This window comes from Dendrobates tinctorius, unplaced genomic scaffold (genome assembly GCF_039654945.1).
Source record: "Dendrobates tinctorius isolate UK_male_01 unplaced genomic scaffold, ASM3965494v1 ptg000022l, whole genome shotgun sequence".
Lineage (NCBI taxonomy): Eukaryota > Metazoa > Chordata > Amphibia > Anura > Dendrobatidae > Dendrobates > Dendrobates tinctorius.
In genome coordinates, this window is record NW_027361690.1 from 60,903,254 (window position 1) to 60,928,932 (window position 25,679).

Consider the following 25,679-nt stretch of genomic DNA (forward strand, 5'->3'; position numbering starts at 1 on the left):
TCCTAACAATAATGGCCTGAAATAAAGTTATTCCTCATGCACACATTCATGACAGGCTACTTGAAAGTCTAGCTATATTTAAGTCTTATAGCCTTTAAAACTGTGATTTACACCACTTTCTCCTTGCTAGGAGAAATTCTTCCTTATTGATAATTAAAACAATACAATAGAGCCGCCCCTTTCTTGATCATTTTTTGCCCCATTGCCAACCAGAGCACAATCTAACATATATAAGAATATTATAAAGCTGAAACTGGGTAACATATTTGCAGATAACATTACATTTGTTTCCATTTCCAATAATTCAAAAGGAGCATCTGTGACTGAAGGGAAATATAATTATAGAACAAAGCGTTCCTTTTCATTGATCAGTTAATTTTACATTTCAGGCTTTGCAGCTCAGAAAATCATTACCCCAGTGATGAAAACAAGAGATCTTTAATAAACACAGCTTGCTAAAAACTTAACATGTCCCATTATTGCGTTATCTAATTTTCTGTGGTAAGATACAGTAAATTTGCGGTCACAGACAACATTCTTAGGAAAAAAAAATCTGCATTTTTATGGCATTTTGGGGGCATTTTTTCTACAGTCTATTGGTAACTTTCAAGTGTACTGTGTTTCTGTAGGGGGCTTTGTGAGGTTGTTTTTTTTTTACATTTTTTGTTCTGTGGCATGCTCTAAGTATGGCAGAGTGTGGGCCACAGAAGGCAGTATGTCGGCCGGCTGTTGATTGTGAGTGAGGTGTTCCTAGTCTCTCCAGAAAATGTCTCAGTAGGTCGGCCTTCATGTGGTTTTTTTTTGTTCACTATGATGGATCCATTTTTGGTCCTTGTGTCAGTTTTTATACACTGTGTTCCAAATTATTATGCAAATGATATTTTTCTCTGATTTTCCTAAATAGTCGGTACAAATGACAGTCAGTCTAATAAAAGTCATCACCCATTAGAAACCTCCCAATGATAACAGTATAATCTCCAAAATGAATAAAAACTCAAATTGCACTGTTCCAAATTATTAGGCACAGTAGAATTTCTAAACATTTGATATGTTTTAAAGAACTGAAAATGCTCATTTGTGGAATTTGCAGCATTAGGAGGTCACATTCACTGAACAAAAAGGATATTTTGGAGTTAAATAGCTTAACAGGCCAAGTTACATGTTAACATAGGAACCCTTCTTTGATATCACCTTCACAATTCTTGCATCCATTGAACTTGTGAATTTTTTGGAGAGTTTCTGCTTGTATTTTTTTGCATGAAGTCAGAATAGCCTCCTAGAGCTGCTGTTTTGATGTGAACTGCCTCCCACCCTCATAGATCTTTCGCTTGATGATACTCCAAAGGCTCTCTATAGGGTTGAGGTCAGGGAAAGATGGTGGCCACACCATGAGTTTATCTCCTTTTATGCCCATAGCAGTCAATGACTCAGAGGTATTCTTTGCAGCATGACATGGTGCAGTGTCATGCATGAAGAGGATTTTGCTCCTGAAGGCACATTTCTGCTTTTTATACCATGGAAGACAGCTGTCAGTCAGAAACTCTATATACTTTGCAGAGGTCATTTTCACACCTTCAGGAACCTTAAAGAGCCCTACCAGCTGTTTCCCCATGATTCCGGCCCAAAACATGACTCCTCCACCTCCTTGCTGACGTCACAGCCTTGTTGGGGCATAGTGGCCATCCACCAACCATCCACTACTCCATCCATCTGGACCATCCAGGGTTGCTCGACACTCATCAGTAAACAAGACTGCTTGAAAATTAGTTTTCATGTATGTCTGGGCCCACTGCAACCATTTCTGCTTGTGAACACTGTTTAGGAGTGGCCGAATAGTAGGTTTATGCACCACAGCATGCCTTTGAAGGATCCTACACCTTGAGGTTCGAGGGACTCCAGAGGCACCAGCAGCTTTAAATATCTGTTTGCTGGTTTGTAATGGCTTTTTAGCAGCTGCTCTCTTAATCCGATGAACTTGCCTGGCAGAAACCTTCCTCATTCTGCCTTTATCAGCACAAACATGTCTGTGCTCAGAATCAACCACAAATCTCTTAAAAGTACGATGATCACGTTTAAGTTTTTGGGAAATATCTAATGTTTTCATCTCATGACCAAGGCATTGCACTTTTTGATGCTTTTCAGCAGCAGAGAAATCCGTTTTCTTTCCTAAATTCCTTGAAACCTGTGCCCTGCTTAATAATGTGGAACATCATTCTTAAGTAGTTTTCCTTTAATTGGGCTCACCTGGTAAACTAATTATCACAGGCGCTTGAGATTGATTTCAGTGATCCAAAGAGCCCTGATACACAATAGCATCTATGAGTTTATTTGAAAAACAAAAAATTACATCTTTATGACACTTAAATCCAATTTGCATAATAATTTGGAACGCAGTGTAATCCTTTTTCCATCTTGGCTTCTATGCATTAAAGAGTAAAACATGGACAGTACCCAAATAACATTTATGTGCTATCTGGTTTGTTTTTTCTGGTCACAAGGCCATTGATTTGCATTAACGAGTTTCATCTACAGCACGGATCAAAGTAGAACATTTTTCTGTTTTTTTGTTTTGTTTTTTTTTTTTTTCTAGTGGACTTGGTCAGCAAAAAAAAGGACGTGAAAAGGCATATTCATAGTAAGAGGTCAATGATCTCACCGCAAGTTAAAAATAGCACATATACCAGAAAACTGATATGTGACAGAGCCCATAGTGTCGCAGTATTAATGGGCCATAATATAAACTAAAGTAGATATTTTATAGGCCCCTCCTATAGAGCCCCTTGTAATTCATAAACTGCAGGACCGATGTTGGCTATACTATATCACTGATCAAACACACTGAATTTGACACTGTTGCTGACTCCCCTGCCATTTCTCTCTCCATCTATTAATTGAATCTCTGCATTAGGCCGGGGTCACACTTACAACTGCAATGCGAGATACTCGCATCAATACCCGGCACTGCTGTTAGCACTCGGGACCGGAGTGCTCAGCTGCATAGAAATACATGCAGCAGCACACTCCGGTCCCAAGTGCGGGTGGCAGTGCCGGGTATTGAGGCGAGTGTTACGCAGGGCTTAGGTCAAAGAAGACTGAAATACCCAGGGCCCCTGCGGAGTCCCTCCGACTAGGGAAAACCCTGTCTGGCCCTCAACACAGGGTTTTTGCTAATGGTGCAAATGCCTGAGCCTCCAACCTTTCCTTATCTCCTGCTCAGCCCTAAGCTGAACCCTCCACCCTCCACCCAGTGAGTTGTCAAACCACCAAAGCCCACACAGTAATGACAGACAGGGAGAACTTAAACCGCACCGCGCCGCATACACACAGGACAATACCGTAATGTGAACAGGGCAAAACAAAACATAAATATAGGAAGGCGAAAAGGTAACAATGGATCATACGCCACCAGCTACGAATTTCTCTCTCCAACACCTCCTCTTCAGACCGGAACCACTTGGCATAAAACACAAGCTATAATCGGCGACGCCCATAGGCCAGCACGACTATTTAAAGACCGCGGGCGTGACCAAAAATCCCACCTGATTTCCAGCTAGATTAACCCCCAATAACCTGAGTAAAATCAAGCCAGCACCACTGAGGCTATAGTGGACGGAGATGGAACTACCGCTGCCTGCCGGACGCTGTGGTGTGAATAGCGTCCGACATGACAGTACCCCGTCTTCTACGAGGGACCCCAGGGCCCTCAAGACTCATAGGACCCGGCTTGTCCAGATGACGGCGGTGAAACGAACTGACCAGCCAATCCGCATGTATGTCCGTGGCTGGTACCCAAGACCTCTCCTCCGGACCATACCCCCGCCAGTGTACCAAATACTGAAGAGTACGGCGCAGTACTCGAGAGTCCACCACCTTGGAGACTTCAAACTCTAAATCGCCATCCACCATGACTGGAGGTGGCATCGGCGTTGTGTCCACAGAGCCTACCACCTTTTTCAATAAAGCCCTGTGAAACACGTTGTGTATCTTGTATACCGCAGGAAGTTCCAACCGATAAGCAACCGGGTTAATGATGGCAGCAATCTTAAAAGGGCCAATAAGCCTTGGCCCCAATTTCAATGATGGAATTTTGAGTTTTATGTTTTTAGTAGCTAACCACACCCAATCACCCACACACAGGTCCGGACCTGGCACGCGTCTAGCGTCAGCCACTCGTTTGTACCTTGCACTCATGCTCAGCAATCGCTGTTTCACACTCCTCCAGACCGATGATAGTTGAACTCCTAGCTGGTCCTCCTCCGGGACGCCCCCAGAGCCACCCTGACGCAAGGTACAAAATTGAGGATGGTGCCCGTAAACACAAAAGAGCGGAGACTCTCCCGATGATTCTTGGCGGTGATTATTTAACACGAACTCAGCAAAGGGAAGGAATGTCGACCACTCCTTTTTGTTGTCAGACACAAAACGTCGCAAATACTGCTCCAGATTTTGGTTCATGCGCTCAGTTTGACCATTTGACTGCGGATGAAACGCCGACGAATGAGACAACTTGATCCCCAATCGTGAGCAAAAAGCTTTCCAAAATTTCGCCACAAACTGGGTACCCCTATCAGACACTATGTGCGATGGAACTCCGTGTAGTCTGACCACCTCCTGCGCAAAACCCGGAGCCAACGTCTTTGTGTTGGGCAAGGAAGGCAATGACACAAAATGCGCCATCTTCGAAAATCGATCAACCACCACCAGGATGACCGTGTTCCCCGCCGAGGCAGGCAAGTCCGTGATAAAGTCCATGGATATTTCTGTCCATGGCCTACTAGGTACCCCCAGAGGCTGTAGAGTGCCAGCAGGACGGGATCTGGGCGACTTGGCCCTGGCACACGTGATGCAAGCTGCCACATATGAGACAACGTCCTGCCGGATCTTTGGCCACCAGAAGCGGTGCGATACCAGCTCCAAGGTGCCCCTAACCCCTGGATGACCAGCCAGGACAGAGTCGTGGTGTTCCCCCAACACCTTAAGACGAAGATGAAGGGGTACGAATGACGTGTTAGCGGGAAGTCCTGGCGGTACCTCCTCCTGGGCCTCGGCAATCTCCGCCTCTACCTCAGTCGTGAGAGCCGAAACCACTACACCTTCCTGGAGGATGGGTACCGGATCTTCCCGAGGTTCTCCCCCCGGAAAACACCTGGACAAGTCATCCGCCTTGGTGTTTTTAGCCCCAGGACGGTAAGTCACCAGAAAGTTAAATCGAGTAAAAAACAATGCCCAGCGAGCCTGCCTGGGAGACAGACGCTTGGCCGACTCCAGATAGAGCAGGTTTTTATGGTCGGTGATGACTGTGACCTGGTGGACCGCCCCCTTCAAGAAGTGTCGCCATTCCTCAAAAGCCAATTTGATGGCCAACAACTCCCTGTTGCCGATATCGTAATTCCGTTTGGCAGGCGACAGCTTCTTGGAGAAGTAGGCACATGGACGCATATTGCTCAAGGACGAGACCTGTGACAGTACTGCCCCCACTCCCACCTCAGACGCATCGACCTCCACAGTAAAATGTTTAGATACGTCCGGTTGCACCAGAATGGGGGCTGAAGCAAAACTGTTTTTCAGAAGCTCAAATGCACGCACCGCCACCTCAGACCAGATAGCGAGATTGGTACCTTTTCTCGTCATGTCCGTGAGCGGTTTGGCTATAGTAGAAAACGTCTTAATAAACTTCCTATAATAGTTGGCAAACCCAAGGAACCGCTAGAGCGCTTTTAGATTATCAGGCCGTTCCCATCGCAGCACCACTTGCACCTTCGCGGCGTCCATTTTAAACCCTGCTGCGGACACAATATATCCCAAAAAGGCAACTCCTGCACAAAAAATACGCATTTTTCAAGCTTAGCATAGAGCTTATTCTCACGGAGCAACTGTAACACCTGCCTGACATGCTCTAAATGAGTGTCCCGGTCGCTCGAATAAATGAGGATATCATCCAGATACACAATCACAAATTTCCCCAGCACATGAGCGAATACAAGATTTATGAAATGTTGGAAAACAGCAGGCGCGGTTGTCAACCCAAATGGCATAACTAGGCTTTCAAAATGACCCTCAGGGGTATTAAACGCCGTCTTCCACTCATCCCCCTGACGGACCCTTATGAGGTTGTACGCCCCCCTGAGGTCAAGTTTGGAAAACCACTTCGCACCAGCCACCTGGTTGAACAAATCAGGGATCAGAGGCATCGGGTAGGGATCACGGACCGTAATCTGGTTAAACTCCCGGAAATCCAGACACGGGCGTAACCCCCCATCTTTCTTCTTAATGAAGAAAAACCCCGCTGCTACAGGTGAGGATGAAGGCCGGATGTGCCCTTTACTTAGACTCTCCGCGATGTAGTCTTTAAGAGCTTGTCTCTCCGGACCAGAAATACTAAACATCCTAGCCTTTGGCAATTTGGCCCCGGGTTTTAACCTAATCACAGTCATAGGTTCGATGTGGAGGTAGTTCTGAGCCACCCTTCTCAGAGAATACGTCCGCAAAATCCAGCAATGCCTCCGGAAGGCTGGACTTCACGACGGACACACATGTGGCCAAGCAATTTTCCTGGCAGAAACCGCTCCACTGGTCTATGTCCTGGGTTCTCCAGTCAATCACCGGGTTGTGCTTGGACAACCATGGGAAACCCAGGACCATTTGTGCTGGGAGATTATTGAGTACCCTACATGTAACCCACTCAAAATGTAGGACCCCAATGTGGAGTTTAACCTCAGCTACAAACTCATGTTAACAGGTCAAAACAAAACACAAATATAGGAAGGCGAAAAGGTAACAACGGATCATACGCCACTAGCTACGAATTTCTCTCTCCAACATCTCCTCTCCAGACCGGAACCACTTGGCATAAAACACAAGTTATAATCGGTGACGCCCATAGGCCAGCACAACTATTTAAAGACCGTGGGCATGACCAAACACCCCACCTGATTTCCAGCTAGATTAACCCCCAATAACCTGAGTAAAATCAAGCCGACGCCACTGAGGCTATAGTGGACGGAGATGGAACTACCGCTGCCTGCCGGATGCTGTGGTGTGAATAGCGTCCGACATGACAGCGAGAGACTCGCACGAGTTTCTCTCATTGCAGTTGCAAGCGTGATCCCGGCCTTATTAGCAGACTATTACTCATTTTCTTCACTGCTGCAGATATTCAGAAATTACTGCCTAGAGTACTTGTTCAATCACGATCAAATGCTACTGAATTCCCTACATAAGCTTTTATAAAGGCTGGTTGTCCCTACCAATTGGCTGCACTAAACTATGTTATGTGATAGCTGCAACTTGTTACAGACAAACTTGGGGAATCTTCTGCAATGAGTAAAAAGGCGATAGGCGTTTTTTGCGCAAAATGGATTGTGATTTGTTTGAATTCACTAGAAATTTTGAATTTCATAAAACTCAACTTCAATTTAATTTGAATCAAATCAATTCAATCGTACATATTACTATATTTTTTAATCATAAAAAAAGTCACTGACAGAAATCAAAGCCACATGAACAACTCTAATGTGGAAATACTCGTATGTCAGGCAAAAATGACTTAATATTACTAAACCCAGCTTACATCTGGTGCAACAAATTTATTGCACATTTGACATTTACCCAAAAAGTGTATAAAAAGGGACATGGCTGAGGGCAGTTTTATAATCTGTCAAATTTATTGTTGGTTTGCACTGCTACAAAATGTTGGTGTAAAAGAAAGGTAGAAAATGTAAGATCACACAAAAAATTATTAATAAAAAAGTGCTCAATTAATTAAAATCTAAACAATTTTGTGCATGTGAGCCCTCGGGGGCGTGTTTTTACAGGCACACCACACTCACTTTGGCTACCAGGTATTGTTAATTTTGTTCCATGGCCCATATTCTTTCATTGTGGCCACTTAGTCACTGACTTTGGCGCTGTTATCGGCATACACTTGTTGTTCTATACGCCAGTTTTTTGGCTAGTTCAGCATATCTTTTATGCTCACATGCACAAAATTGTTTAGATTTTAATTAATTGAGCACTTTTTTATTTATTATTTTTTGTGTGATCTTACACTCACATTGTCTTCCCATTTTTTATTAGTAATACAGTGTGTGGTTTATTGCATTTTTTTTGCACTTTATGACCTTTTTGAAATTGCATATATAACAGAGTTATTAGGCCATACTGCTATTGCACTTTATTATTGTGAATTACATACACATAGCGTTAATAATTTTTATATTTTCACATTTATGAGGTATATTGGGGACATTGTTTTTACCTGGTGTTATTAATTCAGCCTACATTATATTTGCTTGGGTTGCCTTATATTTATTTGAATTGCACATAAATAAATTATTTTGATGTCCTATGTATTTAATTATTTTCGTTGCGGTTTTGAGCCTGTCATTATGCACATGTAATATTATTATTTTTTTGTGTTATAATTCCAATAAAATCTTTTTAACTTAGTATCCGGATGGTCTGCCATCTAATTCTCCAAAGGGTGGTACACCAGTAATTTTACTATTAATTTTACATATATTGATTTTATATATATTATTGAGTGAATTTGCCTCTTCTTGGTTAACTTTTCCATCTTGTATAAAGACAGCACACAGACCCATTATATTTTGCTTGAATGAGCCCTAAAAAGAGAAAAATTGACAAGTTGCGTATATGGCAAGTATCATACTCCAAATCTATCAGAATGCGTGTGCCACTATTAGGGCTCCTTCAGACGTCCATGATCACCAATCCCATCGCATATCGCAATGCACATGTCATGATCCAGGATGGGGTTTACTTTTTGTTATCCTCTTTCCGACCTGGTCATGCAGGGGTTAATTTTCCCTACCTCTCTTTGGGATCTGTTTGGCTATTTCTGTCCGCCACAGATGGCAAGGAGTGTCAGTTATAGTTCCTGCCTCTGGCTTGAGCAGCTGACCCCATTACACCCTGATTTGTCCTCTGCCTTTTCACTGTGCTCCCATGCCTGTCCCCTCCTGTTACTCTGTTAGTCTTAGTGTTTACTCCCCATGCTATGACCGTTTGGTATTTGACCTGGCTTGTTCTCTGACCTGTCTTACTGTTCTCTGTCTCTGGCACTCCTGTTCCTGACCGGCTCTGACTTCTCTGGCTTGCTTCTGACCATATGTATTGCTGCTTCCTGCGGTACCGCATTCCCTGTCTGTTACTGACCTGGCTTGTCTGGCTATTCTTGCATTACCGAGTGGCTGCTGCACCTCGGTGCTATGCTGTGAGTGCATCCTTTGCCCCTTACCAACACTACTGATGGAGGATGTGCATAACCGCACTACAGCAGCCTGACAGCACAGACTGAACATAGTTCTATGAGGCTATCACGCTTGGGGTCACTAGACTCGTGACCAGTTTGTGCATTGTGATCCGAGATTGGACCAATGATCATGAATGTGTGAAGCAGCCCTTATAGATTTGGCATAATTTCTGTCTATTTTTATGCTGTCTGCATGGAGGACAGTAATAAAAATAAAAATTCTCCTCCCCATGTGAACTTTCGTCTAACCTGATATAGCAGCTGAAAAATTAGAGTCTATATGTCATATTACAAATAAAAGGACTAGACAATCTGATTACATAGCTAAACTTTACAAAACTGAAGAGATAGCACTGTAACAAAAATTGAGATTTAATTGTACAGTAAAATAAAAAGAGAAAATAAATAACGATTATTATTCTACCATAATAATGAATAAAGAGCCAAGTCTTCATTCTACAGCATGGACATTACTCAAAAAGACTTGTCAGAGTAGGCATCACTCAATCATAGGAGCTCCATAAACTGCAGCAAACCTCACCTCGCTGTGTTTGTCTTTGCCAGAAGCATATTTCTACTGACTAGTCAGTCTTAACTGTTTGGTCTGAAGATCCGCAGCCCACACTGTGTTTGCATGACTCTGAACGAAGCTTTACAAATCTGTGGCACATGTATGGGGTATATAAACACAACCAAATGCACCCAAGGGTTCACAAAATGAATGCAAGGAAGCCGTAACACGTACATGCAGAAAACTAATAAAAACTTCAGGCCAGTATGAGAAAGCTGGGGCGGCATTTATCAAGCACATTTGTGATTTAGTAACTAGTGCTAACAACTTTTATTGTTTTTTTTCCACTGGAAAAGATTTAGAGCCATATTTACAGTTAATAGCTATTTAAAGCCTTTTAGAGGTAAATAATCCCAGCTTCTCAACATTACGGTTAATGTTTTTTACTGCTCTAATAGCTGGCGTAATAAATTACAATATGGAAAGTATGCACAGTAAAGGATGTCGACACTTTTGCAACCTTTCTTCTTATTTCGCCAGTGCATGTAAGCAAGTTTACAATCTGATTTAATAATATCTTACAGTTTTGTGTGTGCAACTACTGTGCAAACCTATGTGTCTTCCAGGATCTAGACTCCACGCACAGGCATCATTCACACTTGTGTGTTTTGGGCATTTTTGTTACACAAAGAGAAGGTCCAAATGTGTCCACAGTCCATTATACATTTCTCTGTATGTGATTTACTCCTTATTTTGGTTTGTAAATTCTTATGCAATGTATTTATCATGACCGAGTCTGAATCTACGATCCTGACTCTATGTATCTGCTGTATCAGTCTAACTCAGTTGTTCCCAAACTCCAGTCCTCAAGGACCCCAACAGGTCATGTTTTCAGGATTTCCATGTTTTCAGGATAGTCCATGTGAGAGAATTCCTTGATGATACTTCCATCACCTGTGAAATACTAAGGAAATCCTGAAAACATGACCTGTTGGGGTCCATGAGGACTGGAGTTTGGGAACCACTGGCACTTTTTTTTTTTTTTTAAAGTTCCATATGTATATGGACAGATATTTTTTCCATTGCACAGTGAGGGGTGTAGTACTACAAGCAAATGCACAGAGGTGGTGTGAGGCTTTGAGCAATGTTCTCCTGGGAAACCTGTCATTTATGTGGATATTGCCTTCTCATGTAATGTATCCAGGACCTAACTATTGCTGTACCCTGTGTAAACTCTTTATGTCAATGGTATTTTCAAAAGGTATTAACCTCTTTTAACAATATAATTCACTATGCCAAATTGAAAATGGTTTGAGGAACATGACAAAGTGTTGAAGGGTTTAACTTGATCTAAAGATGCCATAGACCTCATCGGATCAGACCTCTATGGGTTGTGCTGGGAAAAAAAGTCCAATCCATTAAGGTCCAACTTGGCAAAACTATAAAGGACCTGATGCTTATACATTGATGCCAGGTTCCCAAAAACATCTTGTGGAGCCCATGCCATGGGTCTGAGCTGGTAGCATGAGAGGGAACTACGCAATATTGGTATTACTGTTAGTATCGATTGGTTTATGAACACGGTATTCAATGCGGTAAAGAAAAAGGTAAACCAAATTATGCCAATTTCAGTTCAGAAAGTCTTGATGTTGTTGCAAGTCAGTATCTTGTATAATTTAAACATTTTAGAAAGAGATTAATAAAAGTAATACTCACCTTCTATATAAATTGCTCTTAATTGAATTTATTTCTGTATTCACTAATTCACTGTATTACACAGTGGGTCACATTCCTGTTTTTTATTGCTTTATGTTATGCTATATGTAGTTCCTTTGTAGTACAGTATCCGTACCTTGTACTCAATTGTGGTTCAACTGTAACAAGGACTGAAGCACTGCTTCACAGGTTTAGAGTCCAATTCGTCATTTGCGTCACTTTTTTTTTTATTTTGTTTGACTTTTTTAGCATCAAATTAATCAAAATGGCATGCACAGTTCATGAATCTTGTGTAAAGTCAAAATATTTGTTCTGCCTTTAACTATTTTTGCACCTTTTTAGAGAAAAAAGTCGAATGTTTTGGAAAATGCCACAAAAATTGCTCAAAAACTTCTGGTGTTCATAAAATCACTCTGGAGTACATTTTCGACAAATTTTGCGACTTTTTGATTAATTGCAAATTCTGAATCGGGTAAAAACCCTAAATTATGCATACAGTGCCTGATTAAAAAACAGGCGAACACAAATAAAATGGACTTCAAAAAAGGCGCAAACGTAATGATGAATGTGGTGCAAACAATTAAGGCACAAAACAAAAAGTCTGAAAAAAAAAAAACAGGTGTAAATGCACTTATGAATCAGGCACTTACTGTTTGACAAGGATCCAATAGACCAAAATGTTTTAGTCAATGAAAAGAGAAGCAGAAACTAGGTATAACAAAGCATTATATAATTAGCTGCTACTTACATAACTCCTCCCTGTGTCTCTGAGAGCTTGATTTGGGCATGGCCGTTATAGTGACAATGGGACATGGATTCCCTCCCAATGTGTGGCACAACGTCTGTTGCTTGAAATAAACTCTTTGTTGTTTGCATCTGTGCTCCAAAATCTGTAAGTGGGACTAAGAAGGACAATCATGTCAGTGCAAAGACATCATGGAAACATCCACTCAAGTCATCATGCAATAGTAAAACATTTTTTTTTCCAGGTTATCTCTAACCTCGTTCTCAGTAGCAGCTCATAAACATTGTCATGCACTCTATGCACCTTTAGAACCTACTGTAGCTCTTGCACACAGCTATACTAACCCTGCTAGACTGTGTGATTATATTCTCTCCTTGAAACAGTGTGTCTTTATGAAACTGATGGCATTTTAAGGCTAAGTAGAGGGCTTATGCACCTTTATGGAAGACATACCTTAGCTCTTTAATGCTGGTATTGTAAGAGCCTGAAGCTAATACCCATGGATGAGCGAACCAGAACTGTAAAAATCAGAGTTCATACCAGTCATTTAGTGTCTGGTACTGAACTCCAAACACAGGTCTCTCCTGGAAGTCTTTGCTACTGTTCAGATGCTTAATAAAGCTGCAGCACAGTCAATCATCAAGATTGTAAGCTGTGGGCACTTCCTGGAGACATCATATCCATGCCAAGTATTGGCATGGCTTTAATTGGTTGGTGCCACCAGATCATGGATGGTGACTGCTTGAGTGAATGACAGTGTAAAATAAATAAATTAAAAAAGACCTCCCTATTTTTAATAACCAGCCAAAGGAAAGCAGACAGCTGTATACTTGTATTATTATGCTGGGAAGGAGCCAATGTCCATTGTTTTTCTCACCTTATTAATATCATACCCCAGCGTACATGGTGACAATGCATGTGCCGCAACCTTATAACTCTTAAACTAAACCATGACTTCAGACCGTGACTAGGCCCTGCATGTCCAGAAGCATTCTGGGCCTACTGGTAGCTGAAACTCCCTGCCTAGCATGAAGATGCTGGGATTTTCCACATGCAGTGATGTTAAGAAGAGGTGCTAAGGAACATACTATGGGAGATAAGCAGCAAAGATTGGCTGGGGTTCTGAATGATGAAGCTTTACTTTTTTATTATTTTCTAACCTTTTGCTAGTTCTCTACAGAGCAGCAAAATGGCAGTCCTTCGGAGAATACAGATTTTTGTAATATTTGAGTATAATTCATTTCACTTGAATATATTCACCTAACTCTATATGAAAGATTTATTTTTAAATTCACTATCAGTATGCATTTTTAATTAATAATGATGACAACATGTGAATGCAATTGCAAACAGAGGACACAGGATATTAGGTGAATATATTTGGTGTGTTTCATGTTTGGGTGCCATTAGATATTCTAAATGTTTTACAACTTCTAAACACTGAAATTTCTTCTATCATTTGCTTTTGACAAATTTAAACCTTAGAATACATCTTCAGGAAACTTTAAATGTAGTACCATCTGGAGCATAAAATCATTATAACCTCAAGGTAGAATAAATGTATTGTGAACACATTTACAGGAATGACAAATATACTATTCTGAGCTACACCTAAAATGTAGGCAGATGAAATTGGTGTTATAGACACGGTGAAAAATTCTGACAAATTGATTTGAACTTTGCGTTGAATTTCCTGGGAAACTCAATTCGCAGTGAAATCATTTGCAGGGAATTGAATGTTCCTTAATATGCGCTGAAGTCTCTGGCTTATTGAGGGTCTGATAATCCTTACAAATCAGCTTTTTGAAGAGGCTGCAATAATGTTATAACTGTAGCCCCTTCAATAGGCCCACTTCTGCCAAGAGGCATCATTATTATTATTATTTATTTATATAGCACCATTGATTCCATGGTGATGTACATGAGAAGGGGTTACATACAAATTACAGATATCACGTACCGTAAGCAAACTAACAATCACAGACTGATACAGAGGTGAGAGATGACCCTGCCCTTGCGGGCTTACATTCTACAGGATGGTGGGGAAGGAGACAGCAGGTTGGGGGGTTGCAGCATCTCCCGTGTTGGTGAGGCGGCAGCTCCGGTAGTGGTGAAGAGGCAGCAAGGTCATTGCAGGCTGTAAGCTTTCTTGAAGAGGTGGGTATTCAGGTTCCACAACATGAGTATACTGCATCAGGCGAGAGCTCTTTGCCACCCCTAGAGGAGCAGAGCTGGTCCAACAGCCTGCAAAATTTGTAATAGTATTGGCGTCCTCTGGATGTCAATACTTTTGAAACCTGTGGCGGCGCATAGGGCTATTACGCTCTGCTCTGCCAGTTACTCCAGCAGGCTGCAGGCTACTTCCGGCCTGTGGCCTGTTGAAGGATGGCACAATGCAAGGGACTTTAAGAGGAGTGATGTATCGCACTGTATCGCACCACCAGCGCCTATTGCGAGACAAGCTGCAAGATAATATGGAGGCTGCAATGGACAGGAAGCCTGCATTAGGTGAGTATAATAATTTTTCTTTTTTTTATTTAAATCATGTGACCAAGGAGTGGAGAAGATGGTTGTGGTGGCATCATACAGTACATAGAAGGCTAAAGCAATCATATTCTATATAGGGAAGCTTTGGTAGCATCATACAGTATATAGGTGCTTTGGGTGACATTGTATATAGGGGATATCTGGGGTCATGATCTTGTTGATAGGTGGCTATGAGCATTATACTGTATATATGGGAAAAAAAGGTATGCAGCTCACCATTAGGCATCATCTTATGACTAAGAACATTTTTGTTCGAAACAAGTAATACCCTGGATTTACAATTTTAAGAGTATGTTTTTAAAGGCATTGCAATAAAGATGAAGTTTTAACGTCTATTCAACAATCTGATTTGGATGTTTGTTGCTGGAACTTTTTTGTTTGTATATATGGGACCTATGGTGGCATCATATTGAAAATAGTAGATTATGGGGAATCATAACAGTTATAGGGGGGCTGTGGGGCATCATACTGTTTATTGGAGGCTATGGGCAATAATACTGTTTATATGGATCTATGAGCCATAATACTGTGTAAAGGAATGTATGGTCCATCATACAGTGTATAAAGGGCTGTGGGAGCAGTTATGTTGTGTGGGCCATCATATATTACAACCCCTTTGCACGCGCACACCTGGTTTTCTTAGAGACACCAACGATGTCCTTGAACAACTTTCAGATGTAATATGGGAAGATAATTTTTGCTGGATCAGCTGTGATGTAGTTTCATTATATACTTCTATACCTGAAAAGGTTTCCATTATGGCTGCAGATCATCATTTGCATAAATATAGTGAATATACCTCTGATTTTTCACAATTTGTTTTACAGGTGTTGCATTTTTTATTGCATCATAATTATTTTCAGTTTGATCAGAATATTTATCTTCAATGCAGAGGAGTATCCATGGGCGGCAAACATTCTCCTTCTGTGGCAAATTTGGTAATGTCCTTTTGGGAGGAATTTTTTCTTTATTCCCCATCCAACCCCTTTGTGTCTTCAATATTCTGGTATGGCACATATATCGATGATACACTCCTGGTATGGAGGGGCGGTGTATCTGCCATACCCGAATTTGTTAATTATTTGAACACCAATGAATTTAATCTGCGGTTTACTTATGAATTTGATAATCTCTCAATTTCTTTTTTAGATTTAACATTGCGGGGTTATGCTGGTATGTGCATTTCCACTTCTACTTACTCCAAACCCATGTCTGGAAACAGCATTTTACATGCTCGTAGTAGTCATCCACATCACAGTCAGATCTATCCCTGTTGGGGAACTAACCAGAGTCTCAAGAAATTGTAACAATCCTTTAGAAACTAGGAAACAGATGGAATTATGTTGCAATAAATTAAGAAGGAGGGGTTATCCTGAATGGTCTTTGAACAGAGCCACTAACATTGTTCGGAGGAAAAACAGTTGCGATTTTTTTACTCCCAAGTGCAGTAAATCAGGTGACTATTCTCATAATAAAATGGTGCTATCTATACAATATAGTCCACAATTTAATTCGATTAAATCGATTATTCAACAACACCTTCCCATTTTATATGAAGATGAAATTTTATCATCTATTTTGTCATCTGGTTGCCATATAGTAGCTAAAAAGGTAATTACTATTGGTAACATTATTTCTCCTAGTCTGTTTTCTCCAGATAAAGCTCAAAATACATGGATCAATTATTCTGGCTTTTTCAAGTGAGGTTCTATGTGCTGCAGAACATGCGCTCATTCTGCGGCGACCCAAGAGTTTTCCAATTGTGATAAATCTAAACAATATAAGATCTAAATTGTATTTAAAGGCTTCCCCTGACTGGTGTCCGGTGGTTGGGACCCGGTCCTTGTCTGTCCTTATTCACACAGACGTCAACTTTGACACATGATAAGGTTATTAATACTAGACAGCGTAGGACCGCCCCGACCACAGAGTCACCTTGTCGATAGTGGGATGGCTTTTATGCTATGTTTGATCAAATACAGTATTACTAAGAACTCTGTATGATTTAAATGCACTTTTGCTTTTTACTTATTTAATTATAGTAGGGTTTTTTTCATTTTGTCTTTTGTAGGTTTTGTAGGAAAAGGTAGTTGAACTGTATAAAACAGGAAAGGGATATAAAAAGAATTGAAAATGCCAGTCTGCAGTGTTCAAACTGTGATTAACAAATGGAAAATCAGGGGCTCTGAAAAAGCAAAACCACGGTCAAGGTAGACCAACAAAAATTTTGTCCACAACTGCCAGGAAAATTGTTCGGGATGCAAAGAAAAACCAACAAATAAAATCAGCTGAAATACAGGACTCTCTGAAAACAAGCAGTGTGGCAGTTTCAAGATGCACGATAAGGAGGTACTTGGTGAAAAATGGGCTGCATGGTCAAGTTGCCAGAAGAACTTTGTGGCAAATGCCACAAAGTATCTCACCTACAATACGCAAAACAGCACAGAGACAAGCCTCAAAACTTCTGGAACAAGGTACTTTGGAGTGATGAGACCAAAATTGAACTTTTTGGTCGCAACCATAAACGTTACAATTGGAGAGAGGTCAACAAGGCCTATGATGAAAGGAACAACTATTCCTACTGTAATAGGCTTATGTGGCACTCTTATGTGGCACGCTTATGGTGTGGCAAGTAGGATTCCAGACCATATACAAGAAGAAAATACAACTTGGCACTCCTTTTCAATGCTGAAATAATATATTTATTGCACAAATATAAAAATCTGAAGGATACACATAAAAAAGTGTTGACATTTTGGACTAATTGGCCTTCCTCAGAACATAAGGTGGATCAGTGGTGAATAATAAATGCTGTATACTGTAAAGCAGTGAAGCCTACATTAGAAATGAGACTGCAGAGAAAAACACAACCGTGACGGGGAAAGCGCTTTCTTCAGCATGATTGTGCCTTTCTCTGCAGCGCTGCCTGTCCCATTGATCCACCATTTAAATTTTTGTCTCAAGCAACAGAAAAGATAGTATTGGCATTGCTCTTCACATAATATCCACTAAGTGTCAGCAGGGAAGAGTTTTGCAACTATCCCCACACACATCAATATTACAACACTATCCAGTCTATTCAGAAACTTGAATATCTGAGTGTGCTAAGAACACTGGTAAGATATCAAGATAACGATTTCCATGATTTAAGAAGAGTTACTCTTACCAAGAGAGCAGAGTATGTGTAAGGATAATGATACGCCAAGTAACAGACATCATCATAATGTGGGAATTTCACAGTGAAAGTCAAGGTATAATATTTTCTCCTCTTTCCATCAGATGCTCGATAACAAAACAAGTTTCTAGTAAAGAACATAAAAAGAAAGATGTTTCAGTATTTTACAGTCATAATAGAATGATGATTTGGCACATTTTAGTTCATACATCTGAATCTGGATCACCTGATTACACAGGATTTGCTTAACCCAAACTTGATATTTGCTTACGTATCCCATTTGAGCTGTTCACCCTTTTGTCTTTTAACATGTAATTTAGATTTAGGATTTCTAGTGTCAATCCAGTAAGTTGAGTGCCCTGGGTTGGCCATTTATTCAGGTAAGCATAAAGTTTTCTATATAGTGGAATTGATATTTTCAAAAACACCATTCTATGAATGAATCAGTTATTTGAACACTTCAGGTACTTAAATGCTGTGATATATTTCCTCTGATCTTTTGTGTGCTGCACAGACTCTGTGTACTACCATATTATTATTCCTTCTAATTGCACATTATTATGGTGCTATAATCTCTCAAAGAAACGTTAATTCAAAAATACAATGTACTATATATAAGAGCATGGCACATCTGGAAACACCTTTCATATGTCTCTGTATAAAAGGGAAATAATTACAGTATGGACAGACTGCTGGGGTACCATATTGCGCGTTGTGCACAATTATTATGCAAGTTACTATTTTGACCATATCAAAATTTACATGCAGATTTTTCATCTCTAATCTGTTGAAAACTTGATTATTGGTTTGAAGCAGATCAGGTGATGTGTATTTGTATAATTAGGGAGAGTGAGGCCTATGGATATCAACACCCTTTATCAAGGTGTGCTTGATTTCCTCAGGCAAAATGGGCCAGAAAGGTTTATGTTTTTCAGGCTAATTTAGCTTTTAGTCATAACTAAAAGCCAAACTGGCCTGAAACTCTAAAACCTTATGGAATGTTGTTCACATTTGTATTTAGGCTGAAGTTTCAAAAGTAGCACAAAGTATGGATTCGGTTGCTCTCAAGTTGTAAGTTGTGCCTTATTCTTTAAGTGCCATATGCATCTTAATGAGTTAAGTGTACTTTATACCAATGGTCTCGCCATTAAGAGTGGTGTGTAAGATGTCAATCTTAATTAATTGTCCCATAGACTTTTTATAATGAGATTTTATAATTGCATTTATTAAGTAAATGCTCATTTTATAGAAGTGATTGAGTGGCGTGCAATTCTGAACTGACTCCACACGTGAGGACCCCATCTTAGCATGTGAATACAATGTCTTTTGTGGAAAAGTGTTAATCAAGTGTCCACATCCTAACAACCTTGAATGTAGGGCAAATTGATGAGAACACTGATTTAAACTAATACCTGTCACACCAAAGCATTTTTTTTCCAGCTAACATAAGTAGTAGAGTTAAAAATTGCTTGCATGTTTTATAACAGATGAAAACAACAGCACACTTTTTGATAAAATCGTTGGTCACTACTAAGTCACATTTGAATAGTTTGACAACGTCACGGAACTTTTATTGAAATCACAGATCTTAAAAGGTGGTGAATGCTAACTCTTGATAAGGAGTATTCATCTGTCAGGAGGCACACTTTTCTTTGAATATGAGACCAGCCATTATTTTCACTTTTCAAATAACCATTAAACTATATTGTACCCACTAGTGCATTTCAAACCAATTTCCTCACACAGCACCAATTATGCTTCGGTCTAACCTTCCTAGTTTTAAGAGTAGAAGTTTTCAGTCAAATTGTATCATCTCTGTTATACCTGAACACAAAATGAACTTTGGTGGACTGTGAAGGCTGTAATCTTACCCTACAGTATTCTTTAGCGCAATCTTAGGCTGGTTTCACATTTGCGTTTTTTAGCGCTGGAAAAAAACGCATACCTGCGCATGCGTTTTTTCCCCTATATTTAACATGGGTGCGCATACCTGCGCGCTGGTAAGCGCATGTATGCGATTTTCATGCGCTGCATTTTTTTGGGGTGTGCGTTGGTATTTTCCAGACGCAGCATGTTGCATTTTTTGGCCCTGCAAAAAAGCGCATGCGCACATATGCGCACGTTTTGCGCTAAAAATGGCCATTATAGCCTATGGATGCGCATATGTGCGCACTGGCATGCTCATGTATGCGTTTTTTTGCATATGCGTTTTTTTTTTTAACCATGGAATTTAGGGGTTTGGGTTAGAGTTAGGGTTAGTTAAGGGGGTTTAGGGTTAGGGTTAGGGTCAGGATCAGGGTTAGGGTTGGGGTTTGGGTCAGGGTTAGGGTTAAGTATGGTTTGGTTAAGGGTTAGGGTCAGGGTTAGGGTCAGGATTAGGGTTAAGTATGGTTTTGTTAAGGGTTAGGGTCAGGGTTAGGGTTAGGGTTAGGGTTAGGGTCAGGGTTAGGGTTAGGGTCAGGGTTAGGGTTAAGTATGGTTTTGTTAAGGATTAGGGTCAGGGTTAGGGTCAGGATTAGGGTTAAGTATGGTTTTGTTAAGGGTCAGGGTTAGGGTTAGGGTTAGGGTTAGGGTCAGGGTTAGGATTAGGGTTAGGGTTAGGGTTAGGGTCAGGGTTAGGGTTAGGGTTAGGGTCAGGGTTAGGGTTAAGTATGGTTTTGTTAAGGGTTAGGGTCAGGGTTAGGGTTAGGGTTAGGGTCAGGGTTAGGGTTAGGGTTAGGGTTAGGGTCAGGGTTAGGGTTAGGGTTAGGGTCAGGGTTAGGGTTAGGGTTAGTTAGGGTTTAGGGTTTGGGTTAGGGTTAAGTATGATTTGGTTAAGGGTTAGGGTCAGGGTTAGAGTTAGGGTTAGGGTCAGGGTTAGGGTTAGTAAAGTCATGGTTTGGGTAGTGTGAGGGGCCACCTAAAAATGTTGGAAAAAAACGCAAACGCGGTAAAAACGCACTAAAAACGCATACAAACGCATAAAAACGCTGCGTTTTTTTCATGCATGCTCATAAAAATGCTTGAAAAAAATGCAGCAGTTGTATGCTTATGTATGCGTTTTTTCAATGCGTTTTTTTGCGGGAAAAACGCGCTGCAAAAAAAAGCAAGTGTGAAACTAGCCTTAGAAGGGTATTCTCAATATATTAAATTGCTTTAGTTATACAACATAAATTTAAGCAAGTTTGCAACTGACTTGCTTTTTCTATTTGCTGCATTTCTCCTGCAATGAGAGCAATTAATCTTATATAGTCTACAGCTAATATTCGTGGAGCTTAGCCACCACTGCCAGCCCAGAATTTTCCTAAGTGTGCCCAGTTGTTACATTCTTGGAGATGGGTTAAATCCTAAAATACCAGTCAGTTCTCTCCAGCCCATTGATTTTTGTACAGCAGTTATCTGCCCACATCCCTCTTTCTTCCCCTAAGCTCATGACTAGCTGCTGATACAAATCTTGCAAAATCACCAACCCCCATCATTGCCTGCTTCCAGTGTAGGCTTCCTAAATGCAACTCTCACAGAGCCATGTGCTTGTAAAAATTTCAATGTTACCTCTGTAAATATCAGAGTGCACTCAAGAACTGCAGGACCTGTGCTTACTGCAGGACCTGTGCTGAGCTTTACAGTTTTACTAATACTACAGCTCTACTACTCAATAGAACTGTCACTCGAGGAGTGAACTCCTTGCTAGAAACCAGGAAGTAAGCAGACTGCAGAGCATCGAACTGCTCAAGAGACAATGGAGAATAACTCTTCAAGAACTCATCCAGCAAATGCAACTGTTAGACCAATAAATGACCACAAATTAAAAGAAATACAATATAGATGATAATAGCTACAGCAAACCTCACTACATAATATGGTGTGCTTCAAGAAACCTTCATTTATAATGTGTTGATCATTAGAACACTTCAACAAGGATTAAAAGACATTAAAAAGCACAAAAGTAAAACATGTTTCTTTTCTAGCATGTACTCAACATTTAAAGGGAAACTTCAAGTATTGGCATACCATATTTAACATTCCAGTATATCTGGATTTATTCTATTCATGGCTACAAGCAGAAACAGATGGAAAGCTGAGCTGTGTACAAATGACAAACTGTGCTGCAAAGGTGTCAACCAAGACATGTTCAGTATAATGCTCCCATAGGAAAGCAGCAGTTTCACATCTTTTATAAAGAGTAGTTCTGTTTCTGCTGCTTTATATGTGATACTGTATATGTGAATAGGAGAGTGAGATTGGTTGAGACTTACTTATAGTAGGAGATGTTGGAGCCAGTTCTCATCCAATATGTCTTTCCCTGAAGAGCTTCCTTCACTGAATACATAACAGGTTGCATACCTGTGTGAATAAATGCAAAATTATCATCATGCTTCATAGTCTTACAGGAGAGAAAAAATATGAGAGCATTGAAGTTGGCTCATAGGAGGGGCCTTTTGTAAAGAAAAAGTAGAGTTAGTGTCCTGTCTTACTTACTTAGCGACGCACCAGAGATCCCGACAACGATACGACCTGGTAGTGATCGCTGGTGCGTCGCTAAATGATCGCTAGTAAGTTGCCAAACAGGCAGATCTCACCGGCAATGCAGCAACAATCCAGCAATCAAACACAGCGATGCATGCTGGCCAGCAGGACGCCGATGACTAAAAAATGGCCCAGGCGAGATCGCTGTTGCGTCACAAAATCGGTGATGCATTAGCAATCTCGCTAGCGATCTCGCTATGTGAGACGGGGCCTTTTGTCTAGTGATGAGTGAACATGTTTGGATAAGGTGTTATAAATGTATGCTTGTGTGCAAATAGAGTATCTTTGGCGAGCTTGAATACTATGCTTGAGTCCCCGCGGCTGCATGTCTTGTGGCTGTGGAACAGCGGCAAGACATGCAGTTGCGGCGACTCGAACATAGTATTCCAGCTCGTCAAAGATACTCTATTAGAAAGTAAATAATTAAGTGCAAATTACATTATAATAAAACAATGCTCATGCATTGATACCCAGACATTTTGGTTTATACTTGGGGAAAATCACAAAAATAAATTGGTTTCGTACCCTGCTGTACCTGTATTTTTTTCACCAAAAACGCTACAAGAACTGATAGCAATTTTCCAATTCAATCAGGGAAAAGACCGGGCATGTGCATGAGATTTCTGACATGTCATAGCTTTTGCTGGTACTGTAAAAAGCAGCTTTTAATTTGCATAAAAAAAACACACCAAAATGTGGCAAAAACACAGTGTGTAAACATAACCTAATTCTTGGACAATGTACGTGACCCATCCATGGAATCAGAGTCTGGGCCTCTACATTATGCTGCTCTCAGATTAAATAGGAAAAACCTGATGACCAATTCATTTTTATACCAACACCATCTTGTGCTATGGATACTGAGGGGTGTTTGGGGGAATTTTCAATTGATGTTTACAGAATACCTAGTTGAGGTATAGGTTATCAATTCACATTCTGTGAGGGTTTGACATCACATACCATCAAGATCAGTAAAAATGGCAACCCCATAGCCCTATTTGGTCCTCATCTAGGTGTTGATATACATATAAATGTGCCTGTGGATGGTTTTGCCATTCAGCTTCTTCGCTTGAATAGACGACATTGCAGTACTAGGCACAGCTATAGTACAATGCCCTCTGACCCTGGACCCTTCAGGTCACTGATGAAGGGATCACAGGGTTTGGACACCCACAGCTCGTAGAATTGCTATTTTTATCCATGTAAAGTAGTAATTGCATAGATTGTTGCCAACACATGTACGGTATGAAACGCAATATCTCTCCATAGTTCCTTTTTCCATGAACTTTCCTTTATATTGTTCTCTTTGCTTATTAGCTTAGACATTAATTCTCTCGGGAACGTTACTTTTTCCCTCATATTCACAAGTCACTCCTAATTATAAATAATTAGACCTGATCGTAATTCAACAAATTTTTTGTAAACACGGAATGTACTTTGATGATTTGTCTAATTAATGAGAGGAGGAACATTGTTTTTTGCATTACAAATAGGCAGGACGGTGACTTGTTGTTTTCCTTTTGAGTTTCATCAAGAAATATTGTCTCATATGTATTTCTTCCGTATGCTCTCATCTCGCTCTGTTGTTGCTTTTAATTAGTTTGCTCGTTGTTATTTGAAAGTGTTTCTTCTTATTTGGGAGCAATAAAGAATGAGCAGATAAGAAAGTATATTCCTGAATAAACTGGAATCATTTTCAAATCAGCCTTTTCCTTCATTATATTAATTGACTTTCCTTTGTAAAATAACTCCTTGGGTGGGTTCTCCCAAGACTTTTGAAGGTTTTACCTGTGGATTTTTGCAATTAAAATCTACAATAGATTACAATACTAGGCAATTGTAAGACATTTTAACAAAACAACATGCTGTGGAGCTTCTTTACATGGAAATCTATAACATTCTGCAGCAGAATCCACAATACTCATGCGAAATTTGTTGCAGATGTAAATGTGCTCTGAAAAAATCTGTGTGGCCAGTACTACACAAGCAGTTTCTTCTGTGTAGCTTAAAGCTTACAAAAAAGGAAAAACTGATGCTTTTAATACATACATCCACTCATGCAAAAATAATTTCGGCCTACAGTGCTAATTGGAAAATTGTTTTTTTTTGCCATTGTTTTGTAATTTTAGTCCATTTTTTAATTCATGGCTTTTCCATAATGCTATGTTATGAGTATGGAGTTTTATTTAACTTGAAAAACACGTAAACACTTATAAATTTTCTAAATAAGATACCACCCATAGAATTTGTTGCATGAATTACACCACCAAAAAAACTATGGACTTAATTTGTTTCATTAAAAATTAACATATTCACACTAGCCATACTTGGTCAAAAATTTGCCTATTTGTTAGTGTTGGTATGGTGAGGTCAGACCCTAAACAGGTAAAACAGGTAGCCTCTTTTATATATAGGATGTAATCATGGTACAGCATGGTGTAATTCCAATCACTTGGCCATGTTCAAGTGTCGCCCTCCTATCATAATGAAGAAAAACATGTTATATAGATGCATATCATTACCTAGTTATAGTCTCAGATATAGTTAAGTTTGCAGTACAATTGGAACTTCGTCTAGACATTTATGAAAAATAAAGAAAACCTAAATTCTTAACACAAAAGCAGATGGCTAACCTACAGGTTTCTTACACACAGTAGATTGGAAACAAAGGTCAGTAAGATACTAAATGAAACAAATTAAGCGCTGAGATTTAACAGTAGTGCAAGTAAACTCAGTTATAATATGATATATTGAAATTTAAGGGTATTAAACATATGTGAGAAGCGATATGTATATGAAATTTCAATCAATATGACAAATGCAATATGATATACAGCACACACATTTGCTATCAGAGAAGCACCCATCCTCAAATTAAAGTTTTAATCCTCTTAATATTTAGCAATCATCTTATATATAGCACTGTGTACTTACAATTTCTCATTTTGTCCTTCTATCCAGTTAATGTTTCTCTTTTCCATTAGTTCTATGACATCGAGGGCTGCCACAAAGAATTTTGGGGCCCCATATTGGCAAAATTTTCAGGGTACTCTTGAGACTCCACCCAGGCTCCACCCCAGCCCTGACACCACCCCTTGAACTATCCACAGTCCCACTGCTCTCTTTTGGAACAACTACATTTCTCACCAATCACGCATTAACAGTTCCCATCACCAGGTCACAAACATAACCAGTAGCTTTTGTC

The 25,679-nt window shown here is 40.2% G+C and overlaps 1 protein-coding gene across 1 annotated transcript in view; it reads right to left on the bottom strand.

Annotated features, from left to right (window-relative positions):
- The window catches only part of AGBL1 (AGBL carboxypeptidase 1), a 1,225,565-nt gene that overhangs the window by 995,819 nt on the left and 204,067 nt on the right, over positions 1 to 25,679 (bottom strand). Inside the window, exons 15-17 of the mRNA XM_073569145.1 lie at positions 22,204 to 22,291; positions 17,960 to 18,095; positions 12,250 to 12,403 (exon numbers count right to left, since the gene is read on the bottom strand). Coding sequence (XP_073425246.1) covers positions 12,250 to 12,403; positions 17,960 to 18,095; positions 22,204 to 22,291 — 378 coding nt within the window. The remainder of the gene's footprint in view (positions 1 to 12,249; positions 12,404 to 17,959; positions 18,096 to 22,203; positions 22,292 to 25,679) is intronic.